Source organism: Haplochromis burtoni, unplaced genomic scaffold (genome assembly GCF_018398535.1).
Source record: "Haplochromis burtoni strain Fernald_Lab_line unplaced genomic scaffold, NCSU_Asbu1 Contig_63, whole genome shotgun sequence".
NCBI classification, from domain to species: Eukaryota; Metazoa; Chordata; class Actinopteri; order Cichliformes; family Cichlidae; genus Haplochromis; species Haplochromis burtoni.
The window spans coordinates 2292692-2308348 of NW_024582424.1; the positions used below are offsets into that span (position 1 = coordinate 2292692).

Sequence of the window (15657 nt, forward strand, 5' to 3'; positions counted from 1 at the left end):
ACACACACACACACACACACACACACACACACACACACACACACACACACACACACACACCCACCCCATATATGTGTATATATTTAGACATTTGATACCTTCAACAGCTCATCCTCTGAGGCATCTGGAAACTTTTCATGGAGGCTGTTCTTCAGAACTTTAGCTATGTATCTCATGCCATAACTACATGCAGAACACAAAGCATTGATGGGACATGAAGCACAAACATGCACTCACATACTACATGGCAAAAACAAGCTCATGATAAGGAATGCATCTGATGCATCAATATCTGCATTAATGACTGCAAGTATTGATGGCTTTCAGTGTCTTCAGTATGTACCTTAATGTTTAAGATTTTAAATTGCATAACAGCTCCATCTAGTGGTCTATACACTCTAGACTGTGAAGATCGATGAGGCACAAAACTGGGTTACTATGGTAGGACTCGTGTCACACAAAGCACAAACAACTGGCCAGATGAGCGCTTGCATCATAGCAAAACTGAACAACAAATACTTAAGAGACCAGAAAATACACTACAAATAAAAATCATGGCATGAAAGAAAACATTTAAACAGTTCAATACAATACAGGGAACTTAACCAGGAAAAGTCACAGAGCAGACAAAGGAAATTGGGCTTTGACAGCTCCTAAGACTTACGGGAGATTATCCAGTGAGGACACAATGGAGTTCAGGACCTTATCTGTGGCCGAACGCAGTGTCTGACTGGAAGCCTGCAGCCTGTTGCGTACTTCCTCATGTGACATGGCCTGCTCAGGAGTCACTTCGTAAGGCAGCTTGCTAAGGGGCAGCAGAAGATGCATGTGTAAAGTTCACTGCTTTATGCTTTTTCACCTGAATTTTAAATGCTGGATACCTCCAGCTAATTCAAAATTCAATTAGGATAACAAGCCATTTAAAAAATTTCTTCAGAAAGCTGAAATTTCAAGATGAGAAAAAACACAAAATAAAAAAAATAAACTGAAAAAATTATCACATGAACTAAATAAACAGCTGAGAAACAAAGTTATTTGTTTTTACTCTACTTACTTTTGTCTCATAATAAAATTTATTTGATACCTGAAATATTTAAGTGCAAAAAGCCAGGGGTAACCAAGTATGCTGGCAGTCTCCTTACCTGGCCTCTCCAGTAGCACTTTCCAGCTGGTTGACCCAGGCTTTGTAGACCTCAACAGGGTTTGTGTTGAGGCCTAAGCTCTTGTCCTCAATGATGTCTTTAATGACTGGAGCCAACAGCTGTCTGAGGGTGTTGTGACCACGTGCACCTCTGTTGAAGCTCACCACCATCTTGATAACTGTTGGATTGCCTGTCACTATGTCCTGGATCTGGTCCACCTTAGAACTGAGACACGCAGAGAAGATAGTAAAGGACTTTATAGGCACTCATTTACCGTTAGTAGTAGGTTATAGTTGAGTAAAATAAGTGTAAACTAGCTACAGTGAACTCTCATGGTATAGCATTATATGGAGCCACAATACTCACTTGATTTCCTCTTCTAGAGCAGTCTTGAAGAGTTTGAGCAGCAGGTATTCCTCTCTCTGGTTAGAGGCATAGTTGTAGAGTGTGAAGATCACAGTGTCCATAAACTTGGTGGACTTGTTTTGGGGCATCTGGAAGATCAGCTTAGCCAGGTAGGATGGATTGGTCTAAAGATAATGGAAGAGAAAGCAAGCACAGTGTTAGGCGACTAGAAGTGAAACTGAATGAGTTCATTTAAAGTTGATGAGGCAGAGTAATGCTTCTATTCCAATGGTTTGGTGACACTGAAGTTGTCCTTTACTGTCTATTGAGTTTAGAACCAAATGTAGTGGAAATTGGACACTATTTCCCCCCCCCAAAAAAAAAAAAAAAAACCTACGGGGGATGAATTATACAAGTTGCATCTGCGAATTATCTACAAATATCTTCCAAATAACTTTGGGACCAGCAGTATTTTGAGTCTTTTTCAGTTGAAATGCCATGACTAGTTTTATATCACGAACTGGGCGAGTGGAAAAAGAAATCAGACACATTTTTCATACCTGTAGTAGATAAAAGAGATGTTGGTAGGCCTCGAGTTTCCGTCTTTTGCCTTTACTCAGGCCCTTAATACCAAGTCTGTCTCCTGCCGTCGGGTCCTCTTTACTCGCCTTATTTTTCTTGCTCTTCATTTTCTTATTATGGGACACGACATCCTTTTCAAAGAAACAAAAAGTTAAATAGGAGATTGGCTGGATAATAGATAAAGAAACTTCTTCAGATTTTAGTATCAACAACATTTTACTCAAACTATAAATGATTTCAACCCATTTTTATTAACTTTCCGTTTTCCTGTCACGTATTAATTAGAGGTGACGGCAACCTGCAGAGTGATCCTGTTCTTCACTAGCAGTCCAATCTTTATATCCATTAGGTTCAAATCTTTCTCCATCTGTTGATTGGAGCGAATCTTTGTGACTACTTCCTCCCGAAGCCGTGTCACTTCCTGCTCTTCCTGTAGATCCAGAGGGCTCTGCTCCAACAAGTGGACAAATTTACGCACCACTGACAGAGGAGGATCCTTGGCTCCAGCTGAGAGTTGGTGTAAAAAATAAAGTCAGCAACAAATGCAATTTGCAAGTTTATCCTTCATCATGTTCTGCATTTATATTACTGTCTGTGCTTGTCAGCTGTGTTTTTCATATTATATATATTATCATCAGAACTGAACAATATTTTTGGCTTGACTGTGGAAAAATTGGGGGAAGAAAATTGCAAATAATGTGGTTGTTCAAAAATTTGTGACTCGCTGTAAGTTGCAATCCTCTAAAACTGGCGAAACATGCATCAAGACCATAATTTCATATTCAAACGCAGATCTAAATTCTTTATGACTCACTTAGCGTCCTGTAGTCCTCTCTGGCTTTGTTGGCCTTCAGAAAAGCTTGGATTTTCACAATTTCTTTTTCCTAAACACAAAAATGAATCAGAGTTTTAGGAAGCATGAAAACAAACCCAAATCCTGCACCTGAGCAATGCCAATGAAGTATTACTTACATGATCTTTGAAGAACTGTTGCCTCTGATTGTATTCACGTTTTGCTTTCCACATCTTTACAAAAGACTGGATCTAAATAAAATAAAGTATTTAAACAGTTATAAAAAAATATATACCAGGCGTTTGATGCAGCAGCTATGTTGCTAATGTTATTCACAGGTCAATTAGTGTTAATAAGTGTTAAAAATCCCAATTAATATTCTCCTGTTTCAGTCTGTCATTCATAACAAAAATAATTCATCACCTTGACAATGGAAGCAACATTTTTCTGAAGCAAAGTCATCCTCTCTTTATACACTTTCCTCTGTTTGTAACCTTTCCAACAAGCCTGCAAAAAAAGGAAAAACTGAGACAAACATGTACAAGCAACAACAAGTTCGGCATCAGCTTCACCACAAATCAGTTTATGAAGCTTAGTCATGAAGTTTAGACATCAGTTTTCTAAAGACATTGTTGTCATTGTTGGTTTGTCTTCTAAGAAGATGCAAACAAAAATATGCAGTCAGTACAGTGGTTGTAATTTAATGTAAGTATATAGCTACCTTTGCTTATGATTTGTTTGTGCTTGGATAAGCCCTAGACATCCAGAATCAATGAGGAATATTTGACTAATTACTAAGTACACTTTATAGAGGTTCTATAAGCTACCTGCAGTTTTATGACATGTGGTTCTTGCTGATGCAGATACTCCATTCTCTGGACGTGCCTCTTCCTGACCAGGTAACCTCTGACTCTTGCCTGCAGCTTGGTCATAAAGCACTCATTGGCCAGCCATAGCTGTTCCCTGTTATACTCAGCAGTCACACAGGTCACCACATTCTGAGGGAAAAACCAAGCATACCCCACAGCAGCATGAAAATTGTTTGTTTAGATGCAATCCAAGTATAAACAAATCTCACTACTGTTAAAGTAAAAATGAAATCAGCCCAATCAATGGGAAACGTTAATAAAGCTTTATAATCAAGGGGTAGCACCTGGATTTCTTCTTTACTGAGATGTCCGCTGTTCTGTTCAAACCCTTCAGGCTCCTCCCAGGTGCCCTGTTCAGTTTCCAGGTTATAGAAATAGTCATATTTGTCCTTGATGCAGTGTTTTACCCACACACCATCAGTGCTGCCTGGAGGAAAGCAGAAAGTGCTTTTTAAAAAGTCTGTTGGTGTAAATCTGACAAATTCTCAACTTCTCACTGGAGTTTCTTGAACAGAAAGCACACTTGCTGTCCCACAGATGTAAACCCTGTTACCTTTGGCAGCACAGTCTCGTTGTTTCTGTGAAAGGTCATCTTGGTACGTGTCAGCACATTCAGGAAGAACTGCTCTCAGCCCTACACTGGGAGCCTGCAAAGCCTCCAGTGTATTCTGGGAGTCCCCCTCATTCACTGTCTTGTTAATATGAGCTACTGCTCCAGACACTAGCAATGCAAAGCAAAAAGAAAAACCACTGGTGTCAGCTTCACAACGCTATTGGGTCAAATAAAACAACAGTATACAGTAAAAGTACAATGTGAACACACTGAGTAGTGTACAGGAAAATAAATTTAAATGAATTAAACATCAAATGAATTACATTCACATTTTTTATTGTTTTTTTTTTTTTCAATAGTTCATTTCTACGTCCGCCTCGCTATAGCAACAAGAAACACTGGATAAGAGCATCTATAAGGCATTATGTGACAGTTATTCATGGAAACAAATCGCAGATCAATTTGAAGAATTAATCAGGCTTTACGAGAACATACATGCGAGAGCCTCCTTTTCATCCTGGTTGGCTGTCAGTATGGCCTCTTGGATTTGGTCCAGCCACAGCACTGCAGATTCATCACCGGAGCTCTACGATCAGGAAAAAGAACAAAGATCATTCCTCTTCATTTCAGAAGACAAAACTCAAACTCACTCACACAAGGCGTTATTAGTAGCTTGTTCATCGTTTCTAAAATATTTAAAGCACCCAGAACCAAAATAATGTGGAAAGTTTTAAGTTTGTGTACATTTACTGTACCTGAAATATTTTCCAAAGTCAAACTGGGATTGTGGAGATATTTAATAGAGATAATGATCGCATTATAGAGAACCAGTGTCAGGAACCAGTCGAGACAAATAAGGAAAAGTTGACAAAAGATGACCTGCAACCATATCCTAGCCCACCACTTAAAGCGATGACCTCAGTCTATAATGGGCTCAAAAGTCAGAACAAACACAGCATGTTTATTCAGCTTGATCCTTATGTTTGTTCTCAAGCTAATTTTAGACAACATCAAGGGGTGCATCATCGACCACAAGACCATCAGGAAGGAAGTCGCTGTTTACAAAACACTGAAGCTGTCTGAAAGTAAAGACATTACTTGTGCGTTTCACGCACTCCTCATATATTGAGGGTGTCATAAGAGGTAATATTACATGTGCGATGTGATAGCGCAAGCCAGAAGAACATAGCAGTCCTTCAAAAGCAGCACAGCATGGAGGCAAGACAGGAAGAAAGAAAAACACTGTCCTGGGAAACCACTTTACTAAATGACCATCTTCAAGCACACATTTCACTTCCTTTATTGCATTCATGATGTAATTGCTACACATTTTATGTTGTCTGAAAACCAGCTTCTAATTCACTAGGCTGACAAACACCAAATCGCATTTTAACAAAAGTAATAAAACCAAAACCAGTCAAATGTCTTAAATGAACCAAACTCATTGGACAAACACGATAAACAGCTCTGTAAACCATTAAGTAGTTTTTTCCCCCACTCCAGTGATTCAGAGGGCTGTGACTGACGCAGACAGCAGGGAATTCAGTTTTCAAGTCCAGGCAGGAAACATGCTTCTGTATACACTGCCAGGAAGCGGAGTTTGAGCTCACACCATTATCAGCTCGACCGCTGCACTGAAGAGATGCAAAACACAAAGTTTTACTGGTGGAAAACTCCTGACAAGAAGCAACACCAAGAGGGCTGAAGCCTAATTAACTGGGAAATACTGGAATATCAACTTAACGGTGACATGTTTGACCTCATGCCAGGACTACTCATTTGTTTGATGGCAGTGCAGACCAATCAGCTTGATGGTAAGTTTAAGTTAACACATTACTAAAAGGATAACTCTTTAAAAAAAATAAAAAAGCTTAAATCTTGTAGAAAAAGTACATTTTGCTATCCAACAACTGGGAAAGCTCTTTTCCCAACTCAGACTCACAAAATAGAAAACCAAAATTACTTCTTTAAAACAACAAAAACCTTCAGAACATTTTGGTACAAAAGAAAAAAAACTTTTCGCATGAAAGTTTGTTTGAGGGTGTAAAAACTGTTTTCTACTCTTTACAGGAAACAAAAACGGGACCAAAATCCAACCTCACACAGTGAATCCAAGGACCTTTAAGGCCGACTATAATGACACAGGCAGAAACTTGCATGTGAAGCCAGAGGATCCAGTGACAGCCTATACCACAGGGGTGCTCAGCACCTGGGTCATACCCTCATCGTACATCCTGTCTATGCTGGTGGGCATCCCCTCCAACGGCTACATTCTGGCCTTTCTCAGAGTCCGGCTCAGAGCACAGTCCTTTTCCACAGTCGTTCTTCACCTGAACCTGGCGCTGTCTGACCTGCTGCTCCTGCTTTCCCTTTCGCTGCGTGTTCACTACCACTTCAATGGGAACAACTGGATATTTGGGGAAACCTCCTGCCGGCTGATTACGGCTTTGTTTTACGGTAATGTTTACTGCTCAGCTCAGACCATCGCGTGCATCAGCCTGAACAGCTACCTGGCTGTGGTCAAACCATTCATGTACAGGAGACTTGCTACGAAAACACTGGCGGTGTGGACGTGCTTGGTTATATGGTTGCTGTTCGGGGCTGCTGTTGTGCCTGAGCTCCTTGTCAGGCAGAGTTACAACATCTCCCAGCTGGGGATCACAACATGTCATGATGTACTTCCCCTAGACGAAAAATCACACTCCCATCTGGTGCCATATAGGCTGATGCTTATCTGTCTAGGCTTTATAACGCCCTTCCTCTTTTGTATCTATGCCCATGTGGCTGTAATTTACCATCTAGGTCAAAGTGCTTGTGACTGGAAGCCATTTATCAGAGTCAGCACTCTGGTTTTCAGCATCTTCTTGGTGTGCTTCTTGCCCAGCGGCGTCCTGCATATGACCCACTACATCCGCCTGTTTTCCGGTGGGGACGACAGCCTGTATGGATACTTTAGAGTAGCTGTGTGTCTCTGCTGTTTCCACAGTTGTCTTGATCCCTTCCTGTGTATGCTTATTTCCAAGACAGCGGCTTCAGAACTACAATTTATTTCTCTCCGCGAGATATCTCCGAGACAAGCAGTTATGACGTGATACTGGACATGTATACAAAAAAAACAAAACAAAACCCAAGCCTGGACTATTGTTGGAACACAGCAGGAAGTCACAAGGGAAAATGACAAACTGAAGACCGGACATTGTGGTTAACATTAGGCTGTATCCACGTTACATCCAGAATCAGAAACTATTAATGTGGCCATAGTGTCATTTGTTTCCATGTATACTAAAAACATGTTTTATGTGTCATGTTTTGTTCATCTTTTCATTAAAATTATATCCAAAAGTCAACAATACTTTTTGTAAACGATATATCCGTTACTTTAAAATCAAGATTGAGCAATTCAGATAGATATATACATGACCTAATGTAAAGAAGTGACATAGGATAAAAAACTGCTGTATAACAAAACTAACAAGACAAAGTTATGACACGGTTTAAATAATGATTCATGTAGGAAGTGGGGGTGCTTACTGAACCTGCTTTGCTCGCCCTTTCCTTCCAGGGGGAGTCCTCTACCTTCTGATCTTAATCATCATCCCGTGCCTTCTCCTCCCTCCGCTTCTCTGACAACACATCACCCACGCACGTAGGGTCTCAGGGGGGACATGAGCTGCATAGGTTGGTAGGGCCATTCACGTGGCTTTGCTGGCTGTGCAGTCATATGTTTCTCATTTTTAATTACCACACAGTAAGGGTGGGAGATATATCAAATATACTCGATGTATTGCAAGTTTTTCCACTCACGATACTTAAAATGGCTTTATAAATTGCCATGGCAATATTAAGCTGTCTGCATGCAATTCCCTGTGAGGTTTTTTTTTTCCTCCCACATGCTGCACAATCATTAATTCCCCTCCCTCCCAAACAGAAAATTTTCTACCTGGCGCACTGCGCTGAACAAAATGCGGTAATTTGCAAAACGTGCCGTAAACATTTGCCGCAAGAGGAAGCAATACCACAAATTTATTCTACCAGCTGAAAAGTTCTCCACTGCAAAATTAAGACTTTTTAAACTCCACATGTCAACGTCTCCCCACACACCAAAGAAAACATTAAATAAACCAGCTGTGATACTTGTGACTGTTCTATGTCAGTCGTTTTTAAAGTCACTATCTAGACTTTTGTTTCTGTAATTTGAGGTCATCAAATTTTTTATTTTATTATTTTTATGTGTTGTAAGCTCAAAAGAGCACCTTTTTAATTTCAATTGTTTTATTTTGTCTCGTGAATTCTTGCTTGACGTCTTTTGTTTGTTGAAGGTCGAGTGTTGACCACAGAACGAGAACGAGTCATTTATGAAAAACCACACACACGCACACGCACACACACACACACACACACACACACACACACAGAGAGAGCAAAATTCTATAATTCTATATTTGTGTCCCTCCCTCTGTTTTGTCTTTCAGTTGCTGCATATCATTTAAATGTGTGCTTTGTTAGCGAGTTGGAGACCGAAATGCCCGTTTATTTCACCCTTTTTTCTATCTTTCACCAACCTGGAATCACCCCCAGCTTAATACCAACACAGATAATAATATGAATAATAAAATAAAATTAATAATGACCCAAAAACAATTACAAGAGTCTATGCCCCTCTTAGGAAAGCAAATGTGCTTTCCACAATAAAGCATTCAGACCATGATCCTGCTTGCTGCACAGGACCGGTTTAAAAATAAATAAATAAATAAATAAATAAATAAACAAACAAAATAAGGATTCGTTCAGCTATAATGACGTTTTCCACAATATCTAGCTGTGGATGGTGCAAGTATATTTTTCTACTCAAATTCGAAATAACTAAAGAAATGTTCGCCTACCTGGCAGAGAAGTTGTTTGGTATTTTGAAGGACATCATGGTAGTGTTTGGCTGTGGCTGGGTTCACCCCCGACAACTTGGCTGTAGGGAGGAGGAGGGCTGCAAGGGTCTGCTCATGATCACCTGAGTTTAGTGCCTCATTGATCTCAGCTATGGCTATGATTCCTGTAGGTGGAGGACCAAAAAACAAAAAAAACAAAAGCCTCTCAGACAAGTTAAGAGCACAGATTGTGTTTCATTTTTCAGTGTAAGACGATGCCTAAAAAACTGTTCTAAGGTTTCAAACATCTGTAATTTGAGAATATTCCTGAAACAGTGGGAGTATTTTGAGCACCTTTACGTCATGTCCACCTCAGCAAACTGTGTAGTTTTACGCCTTTTTGAGCCTCAAGGAAATTATTTATGTTTGAGCAGTTTGCAGTTAATCGTTTGTTATTCTCAAAATTACAATTTAGATTGGGTGTGATATCGTAGCTTGACTCAGTGTGATGTCTGATATGGTTCTCTTAGCAGACAAAAGCACTTTAAATCACCAGCACCTTCAGGTTTCAGTCCAGGCGTGAGTAATTGTCACATGTCTGTCTGAACTGTACATGTCTGTGAGCTTCTACATGCCTCATCTCTCTCTACGTACAACATATCGCCGTATGTTACTCAACAAAAAATCACTGTGTATTAGTTACATTTACAGCAAGTATCAAATCTCCTGCTTTTATTAAGTGGCCAGTTCTAGTTTTTTTATGTGCAGATATGTCCTAGCAAAGTTTAGAGAACTGACATTGTTTTACAATGTACAAGGAGAAACAAGGAGAAGCCTAATGATTCATTCAGTAGTCACCAAATTGCATAGCAAATTGATTAGCTGCACAGGACAAAACACTTGCTAAAATATGTAAACTAGAAGAGGAAATCAGCAAGACGTTCTTACGTTCATGCTCTTCTTGGACCTGAACATTCACGGTGTCGATGCATTTCTGGACATCATTCCACGTTAGAAACTCTTGGCCCGTGGAAAGCGCCTCAGCTCGCTCTTTGATAAGCATGTCAGAATACCTGAGGAAAGGAGGACTTATGTAACCAGAAATTGTTTGGATGCGCAAATACATTATAACTTAATTTTTAAGTCATAAATAAATAAAAGAAAAAACTATGACATTACAGCAACAACAAAACACTCATGGGTGTAATTTTTGGTGTCCTCATAGCCTGCCCACCACAGCACAGCTGCATTTAGCTCTTTAGCACCACAGCTGAGCAGACAGCAGTGTGGAACCAAGTGTTGTCTGTATTGTAAACTGATAACTTTGTGAAGCAAATCGTTAACCTTATAAGCTTATAAGTGTCCCGTCATACAGTACAGCAGGACAAATGTCTGAGAGGAACCAAAAGTTACACCAACCTGCTACCCATTTTTAGACAAACTGATTTTTGTTCATGTGGTGCATTCAATATACCAAGCAACTAACAGACTAGAAGAAAAATCATCATACAGAAAAAAAAGCTCTGCAGATTTTATCTGGTCAAATTAGTTTTTCTCCCCCTCAAACAACCACCAAAGGGATTTTGGGTTTCTTCCCAGGATGAAATTGGGGGTCTTTCTGTTGTTAGGTGAATGTGTAAATCACTAAAAATTCACATATTGTATGTTCTTGTTAGTATAATATAAATTAAATGCTATTAGGTTAAAACTACCACAATATGGTTGAACTGTTATGTTAAATACCAGGGATTAGTTTTTTAACTATTAGCTGCTGCACAGAGTGACCGAGATAAGTAAAGAGTATTTATTAGCAGTAATTGATAAGAAGTTGGGTAAGTAGTTATATATTAAAACTGCCATAAACATGTTGTAATCCATTCTGCAATAAATCACAATAACTCTTCTTTATGGTTCTCTGTGTTTCCACAGCCTGACTTAAAAGTAGATAATCCACTAAATGGGAACACTGGGGATAAGGTGAGTAAACAATAACACTTCCTTTTGCTTCCTCATCTATCCTGCGGCTATCTTACCTGTTAAGGTTGTCTTGGTCTATGTTGGTAAAGCCCAGAGGAGAGTCTGTTAGCTGCTCAATCACAGCCTGTGGGTCTTTGGTGTCCAGTACTTCATTCAGCACTGCGACAGCTGACAGCATCTCTACAGCTACACTCAGTTCCTCGTGGCTCAGTCCAGACTGAAAAACATAAAATACTGGATCAGAAAATTGTTGCCTGCACAGAGTAAAAGTCTGAAACATGCCTCACCCGTCCCCCTTGTAGCTGCAAACTGAAAAGCTCAGCCTGGTAGAGGTTGGCAGCAGTTTGGTAGACAATTGGCAGCTGTGCCTCCGGGTTCATCAGCTCCTCCACTGTTTCCAAAGCATTGCCCAGGCGAATGGCTGTATTGATTCTTGCAACTGCTTCAAGTTCTGATTAAGAAAATGACAACAAAGTCGTGTTTTACATTATAACTTGGAATCAATTCCCCAAATGAACGAAAACAGTATTTCGTACAACCTTATACATGATGTTCTGAAGGACCTTTAAGAACCCATATTAAATACCTATCATGAGTCGTATTTGGGTGATTAGCTAGTTTGATTTTTAACTCATTAGTAAACAGCCCGAAGTTACAAAAGCCACTTACTTCGTTTCTCTGCTTCAGCAAAGTCATTGCAGGAGCTGACAACTCGCTGAATCTCTTCCTTGTCCAGAATCTGGACCCTTCCACCTTCCTGAAGAAGAAACATTAGATTACACTAAGCAGATATCCAAAAAGACCCCATTAAAGAAATGGCTCGTTTTTCTTTGCATTTTGACTTGATTATTTTTATTATTTGAAGGTGGAGTTAGATATTTCATGTGAAAGCACGCCATTGCTCACTTGTAACAAATGCTTGGATAACAAGAAGACCACAAAGTCTGAAATATGGATCTCTCTCTCTCTCACACACACTGATGGAATTAAATCCAACAACTGAGTAAACAAGCTCTGACTCTGTATACCTTAGATTTATGCTGACAGTAGTTGGTAAAATGTTCCAGATACCACCGGCTGTTTGACTCCTGAACACCGAGCAAGGCCAGCACGTTGAGCCTAAGCGCAGCCAGCAGAGCAGCTTGATCCTGGCTCGACACAGCATGATTCACCTGCCTTATAGCTTCCTGGGCTGGAGACAGGAAAAATAAAGACAGTGAGCAGCTCCTTTTTAACTTTAATATTGTTTTGATTAACTGTGTAACTGTGCTGCATAATCTGATTTAACAGATGTTTAGACCTAATACCCATAAAGGCCCATCTCACACAAAGACAAAAACATCTGCGACACATGACAGTGTTTAAGTGAGAATGTGTGTAAAGCAAACATAGGGAAGCTCTTACTGTTAACAAGATCAATGCATGTCTGGATTTCCTGTTGATTCAGCAGCTCCTCATAAACATCTCTTTCTTCAGCAGCAACTGAGGACCGCTAACAGAGGGAGACAAAGAAAATATAATCACATTATATGCATATAATTGTTAAAAAAAACAAAACAAAGCGCACTATATTTTAGCAGGTTGTATTTACTGCCTCCCATTCTCATTTAAATTGGTGTGGTAATATCAATTAAAAAAAAGAAAAGAAAAGAAAAGCTAGTGCTACTGTCTGCACAGCGTTTGTAAAGAGAATGGGAGGAGAGGTGCTGGATGGCGTGGAGCGTTAGGTAAATACAGCTTACAATGCAGTCACTGGAATGTGCTGGCAAAGCCTGTAGAGCACATCAGCGCAGGCAACCATTTTCAGATGTCCGTGCAGTTCTCGAGTTAATATAGCTGCCACATACATATCACACTTCTTTATATTCCTTTGGAAAATGTCTCAAATAACACACATGATTCAGAAATTTCTAGAAACTACATTCAGACGTACAGCTCTTAAAATCTGTCTGTGGTCAGCACGTGTGCTCTTGAACACAGAAAACATGTCAACCTCAGCAGCAGTAAGAGGTGTAACTTAATCAAACCTGCTTACATGGTTCAAGGTTGGTTCAGGTTAAAGGGGTGAGGACAATTTTAACAAGGCTGAAGATGAGAAAGTTGCATTGTTTTATTTTTTCCATCTAAAAAAGAATTAAAAAACAATTATAAACCAAACGGTGGCTCTAAAACCAAGGTGTGAACAGTCGATAGAAAATATTGATGGATCCCCTCCAAGATGATGTTTTCCCAAAGTACAAACCTTATGAGTGTTTATAACACTCATAATTCCTTTGCCTCAGTGTACGCTGGTAAGCAATCAGAATTGCCTATTCTCAGTCTCTGATACAGCACAACCTGTTTTATGACTCAGCAGTCCAGTCTATTCTAGCATGCAGCTACATTTTAAAGCATTAAGACTTTAGTGTAGAGCTAGCCCTGCAGCTAAGATAAGATATGCTTACCAGCGTACACTGAGGCAAAGGAATTATGAGTGTTATAAAAAGGAAAAAGCTCCAAGAGATCACTGAAGTGTTTGTCTTCTCACCCTCCCTGAGGACTGATCCCGCTTGCGAGACTTTGTCTGACTCAGTGTGTCCTGATATTCTTGGGCCAGAGGTTCCTGTGTGTTCCTCAGCATTGCGTTAGGATTGTTCAGGGCTCCCATTGTGACAGATGCTTGACCTCTATCAACCGCTTCATTGATGGCAATCACAGCAGCATGTACTAAGGAAAAAAAACAAAACATGGATTTAGTGGAGGATATCACATATCAGATCAGATAACTCAGTTTACTTCAGTCAAAAACAACTGAGTGGTTAAAAGATCACAAGGTTAAAAGATCACTCACAGGCAGCTTCATCAATCGACAGCTCATTGGCCAGGATACCTCCAATTTTACTGAAAGCTGGCATCTGAATGCCATACTTTTCCAGTTCACTCCTCATGTTACTGATCTCTTCCTCTGTAAAACACATATATTACTGACATGAGAAACAACTGCGACACAGCACATTGGAATAAAAAAAACAAAAAAAAACAAATAAAAACAACAACAACAAAACAAAACATACAGTTGGGACAAATTTCTAACCAGTATAACTGTTAAACGGGGCATCAGAACACTAACAACGACTTAAAATCAATCTGCCAAAACCCTAAAATAAATATTTCATAACATTCAAAAAACTAGTTAAAAATGATCAAGTGATATTAGAACAACAGACCCCTCACACCACACATGAGGAGAGTAAATGTCCTTTGTTAGAGGAAAATTAAGATGAAGACATGTTGCTCTTAGAGCACCATGACAGTTGCTTGCAGGAGAACATGGGTACACACGAGGTGCCATCAAAAGGTTCAGGGCCTTGCCCCATAAAAAGCTAATAGCTCCCCCACTTTTTAAATCCAATTTCCCCTTCAAGGTCATCGTCCTGCTTTTAGGGCAGCTGCAATTTATAAATTGTTCCATTTATGGTCCCATTACTTGAGTGGATGATCATCACTAGTGATAAGAGCCTGATCTCTGGTAATGAACCATTGGTCATAAAATTCTGCTATAACATGAAGAACACATGGGAACAGTGTTGTGTTGTACCATCACGTGAGGACTAACAAGCAAAGTGATGCTGGACTAATAATATGAATGTAGTATGAATGATATTGTGTGTTATAAGGTTTGTGCTATGTTTCACTTTCAGGTGATTTATATGGTAGATGGTTACCTGTGAAGTCCACTTTCCCTAAAAGGTCTTGAATCTGTGGTGCAATTCCCAGTTTGTACAAGTACAAGCTGGAAAAAAAAAAAAGACACAAACACATACGATGTAAGAGTTGTGCAAAAAAGAAGCGATACAAAACACTGTAGATCATACCATGAAAATAAAACTATTTATTTTTTCGATCAAGATCGCTTCGGTATCGTCTTCTCTGCAGTGTCACACTTACACCACAAGGGGGTAGCACTGTCTCAAATTACAATAAGCACTGTGACAACACTAAGCAGACTCCGTGCACTACCTAGCAGATAAATTTAACAAGGAGGTGACTGGAAACTTCATAAAACTTTCATCTTCCGGCAGGTACTGGGTAACTGGCAATGAATTATAGATACTTAAATGGTAAATGCCTGCATTTGTATAGTGCTTTTCTAGTCCCTAAGGACCCCAAAGCACTTCACACTACATTCAGTCATTCACCCATTCACACACACATTCACACACTGGCGATGGCAAGCTACATTGTAGCCACAGCTGCCCTGGGGCGCACTGACAGAGGCGAGGGAGGTCTGGCATCAGTACAGCTCTGAATAAAGGAGTTGTAGTAGCTAGTGGTTGTTCTGCCCTTTGGTCCCAGCATGTGTAAACATAAGATGCACTCTGTCCTTGGCACAGAGAGGTTTGAAAGAGACCATCTAAAAAATCTGCTTTTACAAAGGGTAATTTTCCAACATGCAGGCAGCTGATTTGGTCTGGGATACAAACACAACAACAGCTGACTGGGGTTAATGAAGGTGGCTGATTACCAGCCACAGGGGTTAAAGACGATCAGCTGA

The 15657-nt window shown here is 39.9% G+C and overlaps 2 protein-coding genes across 2 annotated transcripts in view; one reads left to right on the forward strand and one right to left on the reverse strand.

Moving 5' to 3' along the window:
• Positions 1-15657, reverse strand: part of iqgap2 (IQ motif containing GTPase activating protein 2) — a 36094-nt gene that overhangs the window by 6585 nt on the left and 13852 nt on the right. The window contains exons 6-28 of the mRNA XM_042221253.1: positions 14828-14895; positions 13954-14067; positions 13651-13829; positions 12528-12615; positions 12152-12315; positions 11793-11880; positions 11411-11574; positions 11180-11340; positions 10095-10219; positions 9168-9331; positions 4780-4870; positions 4285-4452; positions 4016-4158; positions 3690-3860; positions 3286-3369; positions 3042-3113; positions 2884-2953; positions 2368-2576; positions 2048-2200; positions 1509-1672; positions 1143-1367; positions 665-805; positions 99-183 (exon numbers count right to left, since the gene is read on the reverse strand). Of these exons, the coding sequence (XP_042077187.1) occupies positions 99-183; positions 665-805; positions 1143-1367; positions 1509-1672; positions 2048-2200; positions 2368-2576; positions 2884-2953; positions 3042-3113; positions 3286-3369; positions 3690-3860; positions 4016-4158; positions 4285-4452; positions 4780-4870; positions 9168-9331; positions 10095-10219; positions 11180-11340; positions 11411-11574; positions 11793-11880; positions 12152-12315; positions 12528-12615; positions 13651-13829; positions 13954-14067; positions 14828-14895 (3091 nt within the window). The remainder of the gene's footprint in view (positions 1-98; positions 184-664; positions 806-1142; positions 1368-1508; positions 1673-2047; positions 2201-2367; positions 2577-2883; positions 2954-3041; positions 3114-3285; positions 3370-3689; positions 3861-4015; positions 4159-4284; positions 4453-4779; positions 4871-9167; positions 9332-10094; positions 10220-11179; positions 11341-11410; positions 11575-11792; positions 11881-12151; positions 12316-12527; positions 12616-13650; positions 13830-13953; positions 14068-14827; positions 14896-15657) is intronic.
• Positions 5488-8626, forward strand: f2rl2 (coagulation factor II (thrombin) receptor-like 2). The gene is made up of 2 exons (XM_005922896.3): positions 5488-6098; positions 6355-8626. Exons 1-2 carry the CDS (start codon positions 6035-6037, stop codon positions 7374-7376), a joined length of 1086 nt encoding a protein of 361 aa, XP_005922958.1. The 5' UTR covers positions 5488-6034; the 3' UTR covers positions 7377-8626.

Bases quoted from the DNA above. Each gene is read 5' to 3' on its own strand.
- f2rl2 (XM_005922896.3), top strand. From the start codon at position 6,035: ATGTTTGACCTCATGCCAGGACTACTCATTTGTTTGATGGCAGTGCAG. The intron at 6,099-6,354 runs GTAAGTTTAAGT...TACTCTTTACAG, and splicing joins GCAGACCAATCAGCTTGATG to GAAACAAAAACGGGACCAAA.